The sequence below is a fragment of the Diabrotica virgifera genome, chromosome 8 (genome assembly GCF_917563875.1).
Source record: "Diabrotica virgifera virgifera chromosome 8, PGI_DIABVI_V3a".
NCBI classification, from domain to species: Eukaryota; Metazoa; Arthropoda; class Insecta; order Coleoptera; family Chrysomelidae; genus Diabrotica; species Diabrotica virgifera.
Window position 1 is genome coordinate 39603954 of NC_065450.1, and position 19978 is coordinate 39623931.

The 19978-nt window shown below is 37.4% G+C and overlaps 1 protein-coding gene across 1 annotated transcript in view; it reads right to left on the reverse strand.

Moving 5' to 3' along the window:
* Nucleotides 1-19978, reverse strand: part of LOC126890137 (uncharacterized) — a 167780-nt gene that overhangs the window by 93788 nt on the left and 54014 nt on the right. The window contains exons 5-8 of the mRNA XM_050658987.1: nt 19508-19756; nt 15996-16171; nt 7156-7296; nt 6059-6607 (exon numbers count right to left, since the gene is read on the reverse strand). Of these exons, the coding sequence (XP_050514944.1) occupies nt 6059-6607; nt 7156-7296; nt 15996-16171; nt 19508-19756 (1115 nt within the window). The remainder of the gene's footprint in view (nt 1-6058; nt 6608-7155; nt 7297-15995; nt 16172-19507; nt 19757-19978) is intronic.

Below are 19978 nucleotides of genomic sequence, written 5' to 3' on the forward strand. Positions count from 1 at the left end.
CTTTTATTGTAAAACGTACATATTAGTTATACAGGGCGTAACAAAAATACAGGTCATAAATTAAATCACATATTCTGGGACCAAAAATAGATCGATTTGTCCTAACTTACCTTAATACAAATGTGCACATAAAAAAAGTTATAGCCCTTTGAAGTTACAAAATTAAAATCAATTTTTTCCAATATATCGAAAACTATTAGAGATTTTTTATTGAAAATGGACATGTATCATTCTTATGACAGGAACATCTTAAAGAAAAATTATAGTGAAATTTTTGCATCCCATAAAAATTTTATGGGGGTTCTGTTCCCTTAAACTTCCCAAACTTTTGTGTACAACCCAATTAAATTATTATTGTGGTACCATTAGTTAAACTCACTATTTTTAAAACTTTTTTGCCTCTTAGTATTTTTTCGATAAGGCAGTTTTTATCGAGTTGCGGCTTCTTTTTAAATTTGTTTACATAAAAATTTTATGGGGGTTTCTTCTTTTACACCCCCCAAATGTTTGTGTACGTTCCAATTGAACTATTACTGCGGCACCATTAGTTAAACACAATGTTTCTAAAACTTTTTTGTCTTTTAGTATTTTTTCGATAAGGCACCTTTTATTCAGATGTGGCTTCTTTTTTAATATGGTTCAAAATATGCCTAAAAATGTAAATTATAAATAATAAATTTTCATACGATTCCCAAGTCTTTATAATCGTACTTAACCATATTATACAAATATGTGGTGGATTTGACGAATATTTAAAATATGTCAATAAAAACTGACTTTTCGAAAAAGTACTAGGAGGCAAAAAAGTTTTAAAAACATTGTGTTTAACTAATAGTACCACATTAATAATTTAATTGGAACGAACACAAAAGTTTGGGGGGGTTTAAAGGAACAAAACCCCCATAAAATTTTTATGGGGTGTTAAAATTTTACTGTAATTCTTTTGTAAGATGCTCCTGCCATAAAAATACCACATGTCTATTTTCAATAAAAAATCTCTTCTATATATTGGACAAAATCGATTTTCATTTTGTAGTAAATTCAAAGGGCTGTAACTTTTTTTTATGTGCATATTTATAGGTACTAAGGTAAGTTAGGTTCAATCGAACTATTTTTGGTCCCAGAATATGCGATTAAATTTATGACCTGTATTTTTGTTACACGCTGTAATTATTATATTACTAATCCTATTCAATCATTCCTAAATCTAAAATTGGCTTGTAATATTAAATTGAAAATAAAAAATCTCAAATAAACTAGGATTTATTTCTTGATAAACATGCTACTAGATAAACGAAAAATGAAATGTAACAAAATTAGAGAGTGGATAAAAGAACAAAATTATTTTCAGAAATTTTCTACAATATTGTAATAATTGTATCTTACAACATTGAAAGTTATAATTTTAAGATTGCAAAAAAACAAAATATATTTCATACATTTTGGTATGATAGCAAGCAAGCAAGCAATTTGATTTAACCCGACCTGTGGGATTTGTTCACCCTCTCGAAGGAGTACATTCGGGTGTAACAAGTCATTGGGGCGAGGTGTTTTGACCCGAGTTATACAGGGATCACCCCACCTCGCTCCAATGCCCCAGGCCATCCCTTTCCCCCCCATAGCACGCTGATGCGCGATGGAGGCACAACTATCGTAGCCAAATGCTCTTCACAATGGAACCCTGGGTAATAAGATTCCACTGTGGTATCCTAATCGAATGCAAAAAACTAGGCCCAGCGTGATGCGCTCTATGCCTTTATCTTCTTAATAACTTATCCGCGGTACTAAAAATTGCTTGCTTGGGCCCCGAGTCATCGTGCCGAGCCCCACTGAGCCCTGTTGGGCCCTGCTGGGCCCCGCCCGATGACTCGATGCTCTAATTTTTTTGTGTTTTTGGTTTTTTTAATTTTTTTGGGGGCTTTCGCCATTTTTTTATTTTATATGAATTTTTTTGGGGGCTTAAGGCCCTTCTAATTTTCTAATATTTGCTTACCTTGGAGGTGGTCGTGGTACTTGGACTTCGTGGGTAACGCTATCTTCGGCACTTGTTTCGAGCTACGAACACACTACTATCACTTATCACTTTTAGTTTATCCTATAATTTGTTGTTTCGGGCGTCTGTGCTTCCATCGGTGGAACTCGTCGTATCTTAGCGTCTCTCGCAGTATGTAATTTGGGTGATGTTCTAATTCTGCGAATTTGACCCTTGCCTTGTCTGTCATGGTTTCTGTGACTCTCACCTGTTGGAGTTCTCTGAACAGGAATCTTTCAGCTACATATCTTGGGACTCTGACGGCCTCCCTCAAGCTGTTGTTATGGACTGCTTGGATCTTCTTCTTGTGTGTATTACATACGTGTCCCCATGCGAGAGACGCATAAGTTAATACCGGTAGGATTATACTATTTATCAATCTTAACCTTGTTTTGAGTGTTAGTTTACTTTTTCTGCCTGTGAGTCCTCTTAGATTCGCTCTTGCTATGTTGGCCTTCTGGACTGTGGCTTCTACGTGTTTTTGGAAGGTTAATCCTTTATCCATAATGACTCCTAGGTATTTGGCTTCGTTTTTCCACTCGATGGGCCTGTTCTGCACCCTCAATTGTTCCTCTGGCTGCTGTCTCCCTTTCTTGTATAGAACCGCTTGTGTTTTCTCTGAATTTATGGCTATCTTCCATTTGATACACCATGCTTCAATTTCTTCTAGTGCAGTTTGTAGGTTGGTCACTGCTATATCTGCGTTTCTATGCTTGGCCGCTATTGCTGTATCGTCGGCGTAGAGGCTCATGAGGGTACCTGGTGTTCTAGGTACATCTGCGGTGTATATCGTGTACAGCAGGGGTGACAAGACCGCTCCCTGTGGTACTCCAGCCTCCGGGATTCCGAGTTCGGACAGGACTTGTCCTATCCGAATCCTGAACCTCCGGCCGCCCAAGTACGACGAGATTAGCCTCGTCATCGCTCCGCTGTACCCGTAATCCCGCATTTTGAATAGGAGCCCCTTGTGCCAGACTCTGTCGAATGCCTTGCTTACATCCAGGAACGCTGCTCCAGTGTACTGCTTATCATTGAAACCGGCTGCTATGTACTCGGTTAGCCTGAGGACTTGTAGTTCGCTGGAGTGCTCTGCTCTAAATCCGAATTGAGCCTCTGGGATGATATTTAGTCGGGTTGTTTCCGCTTGCAGTCTGCTGAGGATGACTCTTTCCACTATCTTGCTGATCGCTGGAAGTAAGCTGATTGGCCTGTAGTTCTGTGGGAATGTGTGATTCTTGCCAGGTTTTGGAATCATGATGACACGGGCCTCTTTCCATCTGTTTGGGAATGTCTTGAATCTTAATATTGCGTTTATAATATTTGTGAAATACACTATAGCTTTTCTGGGCAAATATTTTAGGGCTCTGTTGGTTATTTCGTCGAGGCCAGGCGCTTTTCTCGGTGAACTATTCTTGATATGTTCATTGATTTCTTCCGGTGATGTTGGGGGGATGAAGTCCTCTGGGTCTTCTGGTCCTTCTTCTTGTTCTTCGACTTCTTCCAGGAAGTCGTCGTCTTCATCTTGGTGGAAGTTCAGTCTGCATTCATCTTCGAGTGTAGTCCTCATTGCCTCTGCTTTATCTTCTATGGTGTATACCATGCCGTATCTTCCATGTAGTGGGGGGATGGGTTTCCTGTCGCTTCTCAACATTTTCTGGAGCTTCCAGACATTTCTCATGTTTGAGTCTTGTTCTTCCATCTCTTGTACAAAGTTGTCCCATTTTTCGCTACGGTGGAGTTTTAGGGCCGTTTGGACCTCCCTATTTAAAATATTTGCCCAGGATTTATCTACTCTGTTTCTTGTTCTTTTTGCTGTTTTCTTTGCTCTATTTTTTTCCCTTATCAACTCTTGTGTTTCTTGTGGTATGTCTTTGAACCTTCCCATGAATATCTCGACATCTTCCTCTGTTGTGCTGTTTCTAATTGCCTCTTGGATGATATTTTCGAACTCTAGGACTTTTCCTTCTATTTCTTCTGGATTGTTTATTACTGGCACTATGTTTATTCCTTCACTTACTAACCTTTTGTAGTTAGTCCACTTTATTTTCTTTTTTGTTCTTTTTGGCGGGTTTGTCTCTTCCCATGTTCCGATTTCTAATAGGATGGGGTGGTGGTCAGTTGATCCTTCGTCCAGCGTGATTAATTCTGATTGCAGTCCTAGGTTTTTGGCTACAACTAAGTCGATGTGTGTCGGAAGTGCGTTTCCTGGGTAGTGGGTAGGTTCTTCTGGGCCCATTGCCATTGTGTCTTCGTTGTTTTCTATGTATCTGTTTAGTAGTCGTCCATTCCTGTTCGTAGCTCTGTCGTTCCAGTTGGGGGATCTTGCATTCAGGTCTCCTATTATGATGGATGGTTCGGCGATGTTTAGGAACGCATCTAGGTCATCGTCCATTAAAGGGTCTTGTGGTCTTACGTAGGCTGATGTGATCCTTATTGCGCCTTGCCTCATGTTAACTTCTATTGTTGTGGCTTCCATGTTGACCAGTGGTGGAGTAGTGTAACTGGTGTGTCTAATACCCTTCTTTACGAGGATGGCCGTTCCTCCTGATCTTCTAGTGAGGTCGTTCCTATATACGTCGTATCCAGGAAACTTTAGGTTGAAGTTGTTGGTCAGTTTTGTTTCCTGAATTGCTACGATGTCCATCTCGTATCTGTTGGCGAGTTCATCTAGTATGTTCTGATTTGTGGTTATGCCGCCCGGGTTCCAGGAGCCTATCCTCAAGTATCCCCTCTCTGCCATTAGTTCTGTGCCTGCCTGGTGCTGAGTATCACCTCTTGGACTACCTTAGTCACGATGTTTGTGACCATCCTGACTAGGTACTCTTCATCTGGGAGGGTTGGTCGGTTGGACGGTGTGTTGTTCTGCGCTGGTTGGTCTCCCTGCGTGGCTTGCGCGTAGGATACCCCGGTTGCCTGCTGTCTTCGGTTTGGTGGTGGTCGCTGTTGTGACCTCTGTGGTGGAGGCCTCCCCCAGGTTGGGCACCTAGGACATCCTCTGTAGTTGGCTGGGTGGCTCCCATTGCAGTTGGCACACGTTGCCTTGACTTCTCTGGCTCTCTGGCACTGCTTTGAGTGGTGTTCTTCGCCGCACTTCACACATCTCGGGTCCTTGTGACACGAGTTCTGGGCGTGATGGTACCCTTGGCAGTTGAAGCACTGCGTCGGTCCTGCTGCCTTGTGTAGGTCCTCTACCACAACTTTCATGTGGCACAGGTTCGTTACCCGCTTTGCTTTTTCCACGTCTTCCTGATCCAGTGTCATGACAAACATGGGTAGTGGCCTCCTTTTCCCTACTCTCGTAGACATGTTACGTGCTGTGTGGCAGGTTATTCCATATTGGTTTGCCATGTCTTCTTGGATTGCCTTCTCGGTGGTATTCGTGGGCAATCCTCGTAACACTAATTTTGGTTTCCTGTCTTCGTCGAGTGGAAAGGCTATCCATTGTAGCCTCTTTTTCTCTTTGGCGGCGTATGCTTCTGCATATTCCTCCACTATCCTTGTCATCTTTCTGTAGTCATCCGGGCTTTTAGCCTGGATGAGCGTCTCTCTGCCACTTCTGGAGATTTTGTTTGTGGTGATGATGCCTTTGCCCTGGGCTATGGTAAGAATAGCCCCTGTCTCGCTGACACTCTGTAACTTAATTACAGGCGGTTTTCTGTATGGTGTTACCTGGTTTTCAGGTAACACGGCTTCTTCGGCGTCTTCTTCGTTTTGGTTTGTTTCCATTGACACTGTATCAGTTTGACTGGAAGCGGCAAGCGCGTCCCTATCTGTGCTCGTGGATGGCACTGGTTCCTCGGGGAGGGGTAGCTGTAGCTGGGGAGCTAGTTTCATGGCTTTTTCTTGGTTGGACGTCCATGTGGCGTCTTCCTCGTCGGTTAGTGGAAGGTGTGTCACCAGGGGTGGAAACTCTTCCTTTCTCTTTTTCCTCTGTTGGGTGGACGCCTCCTTCGTCGAGGTGGTAGCCTTCTGGCTGGGTGGTCGAGGCTGCTCGGTGGTCATCTTTTTGGTGGCAGGCTGTTCTACTGGTGGCTTTTTGTCCGTCTTTTCGGGGTTTTTCTTCTCCGATTTCTTTGCGAGTTGTTTCTGGAGAGCTATCAACTCGTCGAATCTGGCATCCATCTTTTCGCTCATTCGTCGAATCTCCGTATTCAGCTCTTTGATCTCTGCCTTCTGTTGTGCGATCACCTCTTCGTATTTTTTGTTGTTTGCATCAACGTTTGCTGCAAATTCTTTCATCAGGGTTCTGAGTCGGTTGATTTCTGCGTTGGCCTTTGTCAGCTCGTCTTCGCTGGCGGCATCCTCTTCAACCCGCTGACGTTTGGTAGTGCCCCCGCCTTCGGCGCCTGGGACGTCTTCGTCCATGTCCTCGACTTCCTGGGTGGCCTCGATGTTCTGGGAATCCTCGACTTCCTGGGTGGCTTCGGTGACGTTCTCGGTGGTCTCGACGTTCTGCGTGGAGTCCTTGCCTTTTGACTTCTTTTTCTTTTTTCTTATTCTACGATTTTGGATCGTAAAACCGTCTTTTCCATCTTCCTGGTCGCTCGAGTGGTCATCGCTGCTCTCTTCAGGGTGCTGTAACAGGAGGGACTCTTTAGAGTCTGCATATCTTGGCGGGGAAAGCGCCTTGGATCTGGGGGGTGACCGAGATCTGACTCGTGTCATCTTTGGTTGGGAGCGGTAACCTAACTTTTAGAAGAAGCCTTTTTTTCAGCCGATTGGCCCGACACCACATCGACTTCAGGGTTGGCTCCCTGCACAACAGCGCGGTAGTTCTCGTACCTAGACAGAACTAGGTACGGGATCCTCTTGATTTTCTCAACTCTCTGACCTTAGGGGCCGGGGCTGCAAGATGTATTCTAAATAACTACACCTTGCAGTGTCGAGGCACAGTGTTTTAAACTGTACCCATTCCTAACGGAGGCACAGAGAGTATCCCGTAGCGGGCTCACGTCGAGCCCGCTATTGCTTATTCTGCTTTCCAACCCTTGTTTGCAATGTCTCAGAAAATTCAATGAAATCAAACTTCCTGAGTTTCACCACATCCAAGAGGTTGGCTTTTGCCTCTGCTTCCACGTCTTCGCGTCTAGCGAGAGCGAGCGCTCTAGTGTTGCTGTGCTTACATTCACAGCCGTACTAAGAAGTACGTTACACCAAAGCACTTCCCTCTCCTCGACTTGTTGCGCTGCTACTGCTGCTCGTCCGCACTCTGCACGTCTTGTCTCTTCGGCGGCTACCGAGAGACTCTTGGTATGATAGCAAGACTATTAAAATAAAATTAAAGGAGGTTTATCTAGGAATACTTGTATTTTTATGAAAAACGTAACAATTATCAGTTACCCATTTATTAAAGATTTTGTAAAGTCAAGTGCATATGATCCACTCCTATAATTGCCAACAAAGTCATCCTAAAAATATCGTAAAAGAATTTCCAAAAATTGTTTACACAATTTACATAGTTAATTAAATAACCACTTTATTAACAAAAAACATAATATCCGTAACGTACGCAAAGAGTATATGCAGATTAAAAAAGAAACTCCAAAATAGATAGTAGAGAAAGATTGAGGTTTTGATAATCGAAGTCCATAAACTATTTATATCTCTGTACTAACAAGTACTGGGTCATCCAGTTTTGCAAGAGCAGATAGTTTATTTTAATAAAATATCTGATACAAAGAAGATCTGTTAATTTCCAACCCCAATCAATTACGTTTATCTCTTTTTTGGTGGTTCTGTAACTTCAGTTTTTCATTCATCTAATAGCATGTTTACTAAAAAAATAAAACCTAGTTTATTTGAGATTTTCTGATTTCCATAGACCAATACTATTTTAGAAACAATCGAATGGGATAATTTTGTTTTTTCATACTTTAAATTATTACTAAGTTTAATAAAAAACTATGTACTATTATATTATTCATAAATATGTATGTTTTGTGATTAAAATTACTTCAAATATTATAAAAAAAAATTGAAAAAAAAATTGTTTAAACAAATTTGATGGTGTATATAACAATTAATTTATTTAAATAATGCATACTCGTACTGTACGCAAAAAGTACATACAAATTAAAAAAGAAACGTCGAAATTCATAGGCGAGAACAAGAGATACAGCTAACATTTCCTTCCCCCTTCTCATCGATCTCCCAAGTTTCGAGGCCGGCCGATTTTAAGGGTCACATTTTGAAGCTTTGTGGACGATTTGTTTGAAAGTATATATTTTTTATATTTGGTATATTAAAACTCTGAAGTATGTTCTTTCCAATGTGACTGATTTGATTTCGTAATTGTTATAAAGAAAGCTGCTGTGAATTAAAAAATGGGGGGCGGCAGCTTCGTCCCTAATTGTCCTAGGACAATTTTTTCTTTTTTTAAATTTGTATAAAAATTCGGTCTTTCTAAATGTGAAAAAATAATTTTTCTACGGGTAATGGTTAAAAAGTTATTCTGATCGTTTATAAGCAAAAAATCGGCATGTTTTTGCAAAATAATTTTGCGATACTTAGAATTATTTTTTGTCATTCTTTTTTAATTAATTTATTGGTATAAATCTTCTTCTTTCATAAACTATTCAAAGTATTACTGTAACTTCATCATTTTCTGACTTATAGTGTTACAAAATAAATTAAATTGGGATAAACAAATTAAATAACTTTTAAACTATTTGACCAATTGGTATGAAATTTAGTATGTAATTTAAGCACCAGAAGTCCCAGCACTGCGTGTAACAAGAAGATTCTAAGTTCATTTTTACATAGGTTATGAATATTTATATAAACTCAAAATTTATGAATTATTTTGCAATTTTCTAAGCAACCAATAAGGACAGACGTATTCAGCGGGAGCCATATTGAAGTTTTTTATATGGTTTATCAGCTTCTTACTTCCAAATTTGTTTAAAATGCTTAGCAATTTGGCAATAAACGAAAAAAGCGAAAATTTACTGTTTTTTGATCTTCAATTGTTTATAACTATGTATATCATCAAAATCGGCTGCAGGAAACATATAGGTGATAATTATAGATATCCACACTACTCAAAAAATTTGGTTTCGGCCTGGAGGGGGTTGTGTCACCAACAGGCTATTTTTTTCCTTATTTCTCTGAACTAAAAAGACTTTCAAATATCATAGGAACAATGCAGGGTCCAAATGGCATAAGGTTGAATTACCACAATCCAGATCTTGTGGTAAAGGCTGTCTTCTCCTTAATTACTGGGTCTATTTCTACTTGCCAGTATCTAGACTTTAGGTTCACAGTAGAAAACAATTAATTAGAGCCAATGTATCCAAAGTGTCGTCGATCCGAGGTAGATGATAAATAAATAACTATATTTCTTGTAGTAAAATTATTCAACAAATGGTATTCCACTTGGCCTTTTGGCCTTTTCTTCATTTCCCAACAATCCATTTAGCTTCCCCTCTTTCACCTCTGATAATCATCTAGCTATTTGACAAATAGGCTTTGCATCACCAGTATCAATTTTATGTTTGAAAATAGTAGGTCTTCTTGTCTTTTGTCCTTTAGGTACGAAGATGTCATGATACTGTCGAAGAAATTCTCTTAATTTTATTTTCTCCGCCCTTTATCGTTGGAAGTATTGGATGTTGTCATTTATACCAAAGAGGTGGCACTGGTGGCAGTGGGTGCAAACCTTGATGTAGGAATGGGGAAACTGAGATGTCGTATCTGGCGGGGTGAGCTGGAGGCACTACCCCTACTACATGCCGATCATGGAGGCGACTCAGTTAAACCTACGTTTGTCTTCGACAAACCCTACAAAATCGGAACAAGGTAACATAGGGAGTTAAACGTGCCAAATTCGTATTGCATATACACCGATGGCTCCAAAATGGAAGAAGGCTCAGAATGCGCGATATACTCCAGATCACTGAACTTAAGTATAAAATGGAGTATGGGCAGAAATTCCAGCGTAGTTCAGACTGAACTGGCTGGTATCTCCATAGCCGCAAAAGAGATAACACGGGAAGTTTAGGCGGTAAAATTGTAATAATCTGCACAGACCGCAGGCAAGCGCTGCTAATCCTGAGTAGACCATGTGTCATATTAGGGTTACTAATGGAGTGTCATAAGTCACCAGCCTGAGCTTCGGATGGTAACAACATCATGCTGAGGTGGGTTAAGGTATAAAATGGAAGTAAAGGCAACCGCATTGTTGACCAGCTCAGCTAGCTAGGAAGGCAGCAGGCCCAAGACTTTTAAGACCTGTTAATCTTTTTGGCTGGTCAACTACAACAATCGCTGATATTGCCAAATGCCACTCCCATATGCAAACCGTGAAAAAATAAGAAGAAGGACCAGTATGTGCACTTGCCACGGTCACACTAAGGAACCTTAGAAAGTCAGCATCAGAAAAGTACTTGAAATTGACCAGAAAAAACCTATGCTTGTCAGTTGGTTATTTAACAGGCCATTGTCAACTAAGAAAATACCTCCACACACTGCGGTTAGTAGAAACACGTTTGTGCAGGTAGTGTGAAAGAGATAACGAAGCTACTGAGCATGTACTATGTGAATGCCCGGGTTTGTCGTCAATACGAGAGTATGCGTTCGGCTAGCCTTGGCCTACACCTGCAGACATAGTGGAGAGGTCCCCTGGTGATTTGTCAACCTTCCTGGAGATGGTAATATGGACAATGGGCTAAGGAGGACAACCTCCTGGGAGGATGTACAATAGACCAATTGTTGCCTAAGTGCTGTACTTGATTCGCCCTATCTACTATAAAGACGCAGATATTGGTTGTTGTCGTGTTACGGATTATGGACGTCACGAATACACAGGTCTCTACTATTGTCTCTATCTTGGTCGTCACTGAGAATCATTGACATTAAATCTTACTGCCCTTTCTTTAGCAGAAGTAAACAATTCCATTCCAATTTTAATTCCTTAATCTTCCCAGGCTAACTTCCTGAACAGAGTTTCACGGCTCTATCATAATACGTGTTCCTTCTTCCATAATACATACTTTTCAGCCTCACTACCGCGTCATTCGTATCTTCTTTAACGTCTTGCCCATACTGTCATCATATGGACGAAGAAATACCCCTTCGTTACCAAATTTAATGATCCCGTTCTTGAAATCCAATTGAAATCCAAGCAAAAAACAGAACCGGAAGACCTCAGAAGATGTAACCGCATTATGAAGAACTTTACCGAAATACCATAATATACAACATGGCAAAAAAGAAATGTATAAAATAACTAATAAATTTCTTTTTTGTCTGAAAAGTATGTTAGACATTTTATACAGTGCGTTCATAAAGTAACGCAGAAATTCATTATTTCGTAAACAGGAAAAAACCTGAAACAGATCGATTTTATTTTACAATTACAGTTTTTTAGCATATGCATCATACTGGTGACGTCATTCATCTGGGCGTGACGACGTAATCGATGTATTTTTTAAATAAGAATAGGGGTCATGTTATAGCTCATTTGAAAGGATATTTAATTCTCTATTCAATAATATAAACATTAACATGATTATTTATACATGGTGTTAAAAAAAATTTTTATTAATCAAATTAATTGAGACAAAAAGAAGAATGTATGTAATTTATTCAATTCAAAATACGTTTTACTGTTGTCAGAAAACAGGAAAAAATGTTTATTTGACAAATAAATATTGTTTCCGCTTAAATTCAATGTAAAACCTGCCACCCACCTGCCTCTTGGCAGTTTAGACATTACGTTTAAGTCAAAATCAATGTCTGTTTTTTAAATAAAAATATATTCTCTTTTCTGACAGCAGTAAACTGTATTTAGAATTAATTAAATTACATACATTCATCTTTTTCTCTCAATTAATTTAATTTAGAGAAAAATTTGGGCACCCTGTATAAATAAATATGTTAGTGTTTATATTAGTGAATTGAGAATTAAATACACTTTCAAATTAGCTATCACATGACCCTATTCTCATTTAAAAAAGTCATCGAAGTCATCACGCCCAAATGGAGGACGTCACTAATATGACATACATCAAAAAACCGTAATTTAAAAATAAAAATTGACCTGTTACGGAATTTTACCTTAATGTGGCAGGTTTTCGAAATAATGAATTTATGCGTTATAATTGTGGAGAAGGCGCAGTTATGCTGAAATGGTGACTCTGTACGGTACTGAAAACATCGTCAGACATATAAAAGCTAACCGGATAAGACAAGCACGTCCTGTGGTAAGGTCAGAGGAAGACAGTGTGTTAAAGACAGTATTTTTGAAAGATCAGACAGTCAAAGATCTGTAAGCAGGTTCCCGAAAAAGATGAAAGGATGGCGTTGATGTCGATTTATCTAGGATTGGGACTCAACAATGGGAAATGGCGAAGGGAAATGAGGGATATATTGGATGCGGCGAAGGCTCACCCTGAGTTGTAAAGCCAGTCAAGAAGAAGAAGAAGAAAACACTAGGATTTTATTATTTATTTTGCTCAACAGGCCATGTAGGCCCTGGGCGTGAAAAACACAATTACATTTTTTTTTACTATACATATCTACAATATACAATATTAATTTGTCTATTTAAAAAATACATCATATAAATATATACATATATATAGCTCTCATTTTACAATTCATGGCACATTCTTCTGTTACAATTTCTCTTGCGCTCTTCTTACCACTCCTCTCCATTCTTTTCGGTCTAATACCTTGTTACTCCAGTTATCTATTTTTAATTCTCGAAAATCTGCTTGGACTCTGTCAAACCATCTTTTACGGGGTCTTCCTTTTCTTTTTTTCCCTACTGGTTTCCTGTTCAATATCATCCTGGTCATTCTATGGTCTTCCAATCTTTGCACATGTCCCAGCAATCTTATTCTATGCGCCTTTATTATTGCGGTGATTTTTGGTTCCGTATACAGCTCTTCCAACTCTTTATTTGTCCTTCTTCTCCATCCCATTTGTGTATTTATGCCGCCGTAAATTGATCGGAGAATTTTCCTCTCCCATCTTTCTAATCTTTCTTCATCTGACTTTCTTAAAACCCATAATTCAGCTCCATATACAACCGTAGCTCTAATCACTGTCTAGTAAATTCTTTCTTTTGTTTTTCTTGAAACAAACTTTGCCTTCGTTAAGGATCTCAGCATTCCGTATTTCTGGTTGCCTTTTGTAATTCTGGATTCTATTTCTTTATCTTCATGTCCATTTTCCTTTACTTTCACACCAAGGTAAGTAAACTCTTCCACTCTGTCAAAACTGCATATGTAATCTTACCCCCCTTGTATTTTTATGAACTCTTCATTGTCTTGCTGTTTATCGCCCATTATCATGTATTTAGTTTTCTTTTCATTTATCTTTAGACCAAACCTATTTGCTTCTTTTTCTATCTTTTTCACAATTATTTTTAATTCTTTCTTTGATTTTGCTAATATTGTTAGATCATCCGCAAAAGCAATACATTGATGTTCGTTTTTAAATATGGTTTCTTCCATTGTTATGCTACAATTCCTCATTCTTACTTCAAGAACAAGATTGAACAACGTGGTTGATATCGGGTCACCCTGCCTGAGTCCTTGTTTGATTTTGAAGTCCTCTGAGATGTCTTTCCACACTACTTCGCTTTTCGTTTTCGCCAACGTAATTTCAATCAAGCTAATCAATTTTTTGGGGATTTGTAGTTGTTTCAGAGCACGGTACATTTCTTTTCTATTTATACGATCATATGCCTGTTTGAAATCTACGAACAGCGCATACAGGGTCGTTTTGTTACCATAGCGATTTGCTTGTAATTCTTTTAGCGTGAAAATCTGGTCTGTTATTGAACTGTTGGATCGAAAGCCTGCCTAGTACTCTCCCACAGTGTCCTCCATGTATTCGTTCAGTCTTCCACGTATGCATTGTGCTATTATCTTAATCCCTGTCTTTAGGAGTGCTATTGCCCTATAATTTTCACATGTTTGTCATTCTCCTTTTTTATGTATGGGGCAGATTCTAGCCAGCATCCAGTCATTTGGCATTTTTCCCTCTTCCCATATCTTTTTCACCAGCCAATATAATTGCTCGTACAGTTGTTCTCCTCCTGCCTTTAACATTTCAGCTGTTATTTCTGTCACTCCTGGACTTTTGTTGTTTTTAAGTTGTCTGATGATATTCATTACCTCTTGTTTTGTTGGCGTCCCCAGTATCGTATCGTTTTCTTCCATGTTATGTGTTATGTCCATCTCGTCCTCTTCAACATTATTTAATAGCTTTTCGAAATAATTTTTCCATCTTTCTAGCATCTGCGCTGTTTCACTTAGTAATCCTTCTTCATTCTTAATATAGATGCTTCGGTTCTGATATCCTTTGTCCATTCTTTTAACCTCTTGGTAAAATGACCTTATTTCTTTAGTTTGAATTTTTCTTGAATTTTCTTTAGCTTATCTTCTTTGGATATTCTCTTCTTTCTTCCTACATTGTCTTTTCATTTCCCTTCTTGCGTCCCTATACACATTTCTGTTATTCTCATTTTCTTTTAATAGCATTATTTGTCTAGCTCTCCTAATTGCTTCAGCTACTTTTCACATTCTTCATCATACCAGTCATTTACTTTTCCTTTTCTCACTGTACTGTTTAGAGCTGCCTCATTTGCCTTCATTACTGATGCTTTTACTTTCTCCCACCTTTCTTAGATTTCCATTTCTTGTGCGCATGTTGCCAGTTCTATTTCTATTTTCTCTTTATATTTATATTTTACTTCTTCACCTTTCAATAGGGTCGAATTGTATTTTCTCTTACCTTCCGTTCTTTTCCTTTTTCCCTTCCCGGTCGCACCCCAGTTTCTTATGCATGTCACTCTTACTAGGTAATGGTCTGAATTGCATTCTGCTCCTCTCATGCTTTTTATTTTTGATATAAAATTCATGGCCATTTTTTCTATTAGTACATGATCTATTTGGTTAATTGATTTTCCGTCGGGCGACTTCTATGTCCCTTTGTGGATTTCCTTCCGGCGGAGTTGTGTACTTCTTATTAGCATACTTCTCTCCATTGCAAAACATACTGCTCGGTGCCCGTTTTTATTTGTTATATCATGTTTGCTATGGTTCCCTACTATATTCTCATATATATTTTCTTTTCCAATCTTTGAGTTGAAATCGCCCATTATTATTTTCATATCGTATTTCGGTGTTTTTTCGTATTCCTTCTCTAGTTGCTCATAGAACATGTCTTTCTCATCTTCATTCGCATCCTCTATGGGAGCATGCACATTTATAATGCTTATATTTCTTCTTTCCCCTTTCATTCTTAAAGAACACAGTCTGTCAGATATAGGCTTAAAAGCTATTACCCTTGATTTCAAGTTTTCCTGTAGTATGAAACCTGTTCCTCTGGTTCTATCTTTTCCACCACTTTTAAAAAAGGTTGTGCCCTCTACATCCACTATTTCAGTTCCTAATTGTTTGGTTTCTTGTACTGCAAGCAAGTCCAACTTATATTTCTTGACTTCTCTTACTAGTTCTTTCAGATTGCCTGCACCATACGTCCCTCTCACATTCCAAGTTCCAATGTTTATTTTTCGTATATATTTCTCATTTGCCATAATCGTTGCTTCGGTCGTTTTACTGTTACATACCGTTTTTGGTTTTTTGAACTTTGCTGTACCTCAAAGCGGTTCACCTTGGCGTTCCACTTCCAGACTTCGTCGTTTACTGTCAGTTTCTGGAAACCAATTTTTACATTCTTTCCTTCTTCTTTCTCTTTCTTTGCTCGTTTTCTTATTCTTCCTTGTATTTCCCTTTCTATTTTATTCATATCCTCATTAATGTATTTCACTATATACTAATGTAGAACACTAGGATATTCCAAGTAAAAACATATTATTATATTGCATTAGTTTATTTATATTAAAAATACATTTCACTATATTTTTAAAATTACAATAAAACTGTAACTACGAGGAACATCTAATAATAATAGGAGGTATACAATATTTTATATCTCAGTTTTTCTGTTATGCAGGCGATGGAACTAAATGTTTAAATCTCATAGGAAGTCCAACTTTAGAATGTAAAAAAAGAGATTTGGGTTCGAACTCCAATGGATCAGGAGTAGATTCACATTTTTCTACTTCGAATTTCGTTAAAACATATATCAGCGCGAGCTTAGAAGACATTAATCCAAATCTTTCACCTAAAAATAAAAAATAAATATTCATTAATAAATTGAAAAAATAGTGTGCCAAAGTGTGTACGAAGGAATTTATTTCTTTAGCTAATAGCCTAGTAAATGAACGGGAAATTCGGTGATACCGTGTAATTTTCAGGGGCAACTCTGAATTGCATGAAAATTTGGATTTAGGTTCTACTTACCCTCCACTTCAAAGTTGAAATTGTGCTGTTGGTTGCTTTTACTTGGGGGGTGACAATCACCCCTTCTCGGGGGTGAAAAAAACATACGTTCAAGATAAGATCAGAAATGGATAAATTGACTGATTTTAAGCAACTTTTGTTCTATAGAGTTTTTTACAAAGTCAATACTTTTCGAGTTATTTGCCATTCAAAATGTTGATTTTTCGACAAAAAAACTACGTTTTCAGACGGTTTTTCGCAAATAACTCAAAAAGTAAATATTTTATCGAAAAAAAAATGCAGCTTATAAAAAACCCAAAACAATGGTGTATCAGTAGAGCGCATAAATCAAATAAAAACAAAGTTGTAGCTCATGAAAAATACGTTCTTATTCGTCCATTCTCCGTCTAATTCCAAATCGAATATTTCAAGGTGAAATCACCGAAAAATTAAGCAGTTTTCGGGAAAAACCCATTTAAACTTTTTTAAAGTGTTTACAAAAAGCTTTGTTTTAATTATTAACAAAAGTTTTAGCATTAGAAATAAGCTCAAAATAAAGTTGGCCCACTTTTTTTTTGTAACAAATCATGAAAATCTCGCCGTGTTTAGCTCCCCAAATGAAATTAATCGCTACCGCTTTACAAACAATTTACTTACCTATCTATTTTTTATATGATCCGCGAGTCTCACCGGTTTAAAGTGTTTATTTTTGAAAGGGTTATAATTGAGAAAGATTTAATGGGTCACTAATCACGAGTGTATGCAAATTTTGAACAGCCATATCTTAACCAATTCTTCTTATCTTACGGAGAAACAAAATGAGACTAGGATATTTATAATAGCAGAACCTACATTTTTTTACTCTTTAAGATTTTTCTTATCACTAATACTTTTTAAGTTATTTTGAAAAAATGAAATTTTTCAAAAATTTTTAGAAACTTTTTTTTTACTATAAAACAAAATGTTTTCAAAAATAAGCACTTCAAACCAATCAAACTTACAGATCATATAAACAATACACATAGAGTTAAAATAGATGGTAAAGCCAAACGATTAATTTCATTTAGGGTGCTAAATAGAGGGAGGTTTTCACGATTTTTTTTACCAAAAAAAGGGGCCAACTTTTTTTTCAGTGTAACTCGTTTAGTTTTGATGCTGCAAGCTTTAGTAAAAAACAAGTAATAAGCTTTTTTTCGATACTTTAAAAATGTTAATAAGGTTTTCCCGAAAAACGCTTCTTTCTTCGGTGATTTCGCGTTAAATTATTCGATTTGGGATTAGAAGAATAAGAACGTATTTTTCATGAGCTACAACTTTGCTTCTTCCCAATTTGTAGACTTTACTGGTACACCAGTTTTTTCGTTTTTTTTATAGGCTACACTTTTGCTAAAAATATTTTTTTCGATAAAATATTTACTTTTTGAGTTATTTGAGGAAAACAGTCTGAAAACGTAGTTTTTTTGTCGAAAAATCAACATTTTAAATCGCGAATAACTCGAAAATTATTGAATTACGTATTACTCATTTTAAACACGCGTTTTTCATCCCCCGAGAAGGGGTAAATGTCACCCCCCAAGTAAAAGCAACCAACGGCACAAATTCAACTTTGAAGTGGAGGGTAAGTAGAACCTAAATCCAAATTTTCATGCAATTCGGAGTTGCCCCTGGAAATTACACTTTAAACCGGTCATTTAGTGGGCTATAAGCGCTTTCGACAAAATTGTCGTCATCCGAGCTAATGCTACAATAAAAAAATATTTTTTTAGGAATAAGAACTACATACTACATATCTCTTTTTTTACCTACGTCAATTAGAATAAAGTAGAGATGGGAAAAACCTACTGGTTATAACCTAAAACCGGTTTTTTCTTCTGCAATAATCGGTTTTTCCGGTTGTTTTTTGCCTCGGTTATAACCGGTTTTCTCTTTGTAAAGTAACAACTGGTGAAAACCGGACAAGTGGAAAAAAATACTGAATTCAGAGAACATATGGGAAAATTTTTTGAGAAAAATGAGTAAATGAGAAATTTTAAGCTGACTGAAACCGATTTCACAACGCTGATGACTGATTTCTATATTGATATGGACTGATATCGATTTGACTGGAGTATCTCAAACTTAAGCGCGATGTAAATGTAACCAATTGGGCATTGGCTATGACTAAAATAACCGAAGACCGGTTTTTGGAATAACCGGATTTTTGACCGGTTGTAACCACCAGGTTAAACCGTAGGTAAAAAGAACCGGTATAACCGAAAACTGGTGTTTTGTCAACAACCGCCATACCTAGAAAAAAGTACCACTACTTGATTGAAGCCTATGCGTGATTATCTTGATAATATTAATCTGCATTACAATGTATAATCATCTATGCTATTAAATTTTTTGTCCTCCATTCAACCCCCAAACAGAAAAAATAGAAAAGTGGCCGTATAAACGTTAAAAACACATTACAACTTTTCCATGGCGTGGGTGTATCACCTATGAGAGATAGCCTATGGGAGATAGCTGACTGACAAAGTTGGATATTCATATCTGCTTTTATTTGTTTCGTGTTGACGTTTGACAGCTGACATTAAGAATATGAATATTTTCCTACATTTTTACAAGGAAAATTGAAAATTTACAAAGAAATTCGTTAAGGAAATGTACTTTAGATGTCCGTACTCATCAACTAACAATTTAATTGTCTAAATAATTGATTTTAAGACTAAATATCCCATGGCCCAATAAATATACAGTGATAAAATTAAAAAGTAGAATGTAATAATGTAAAACGTAGAATATAAAATTAAAATGTATGTATGCAATTATGCAAAAATTAAAATGTATGTATGCAACGGGAGTTAATCCTCCTCGCCCCAATGAATTGTATCACCCGAATGTCATTCTCTAGGGGTGAGCAAGTCTCTCAGATTAGGTTAAATCACTATGCTTGCTTGCTTGCTTCATTATAATGTCATAATATTAACTTTTATATCTTTCAGTTTGAATGTTCAATGTGTTTGTATTGTATTATTGTACGATTGCTACGGACGACGAGCGTAAAATCAAACTTTACGCGCTAGAGCGATAAAGTGACAGTACTCAGTAAACGTCAACTTTTCGTTACCACTGACAAGCGAAAAAGTCTTCTTTATCAAGTGATTGCAGAAAAAGTATAATTATTTGTACTTACCTATACATATTCTAGGACCTTCTCCAAATGGAAAATAGACCAAACCATTAGTATTGTAATTTGCGTTTTCAAATCTTTCAGGCATGTATTTCATTGGTTCAGGGAAATATGTCTCGTCATAATGTAGACCAAACATAGGAATGTAAACGCTGGCGCCTTTTTCAATCACAAGGTTCGTTCCAGGTATTGTATAATTGTTTATACATCTTCTATCCAAAAACGGTAAAACTGGGTATTTTCGTAGTGTTTCTGAAATTATCAAATTTAATACTAGAGGATTTAATAAGTACCAAAAGGACATATTGTCATAAATATTTTTAACATGTAGTATTTATAATTTTAAAATTAAATCCGAAAAATGAACACCATTATGAATCAATAATAAGAATGCAGAAGCTCCAACGAGGCTCTATTTAGGTAAAATAAAAAAAAGTATCTAATTATTTCATGTAATAAACAAGAATAGTCTGG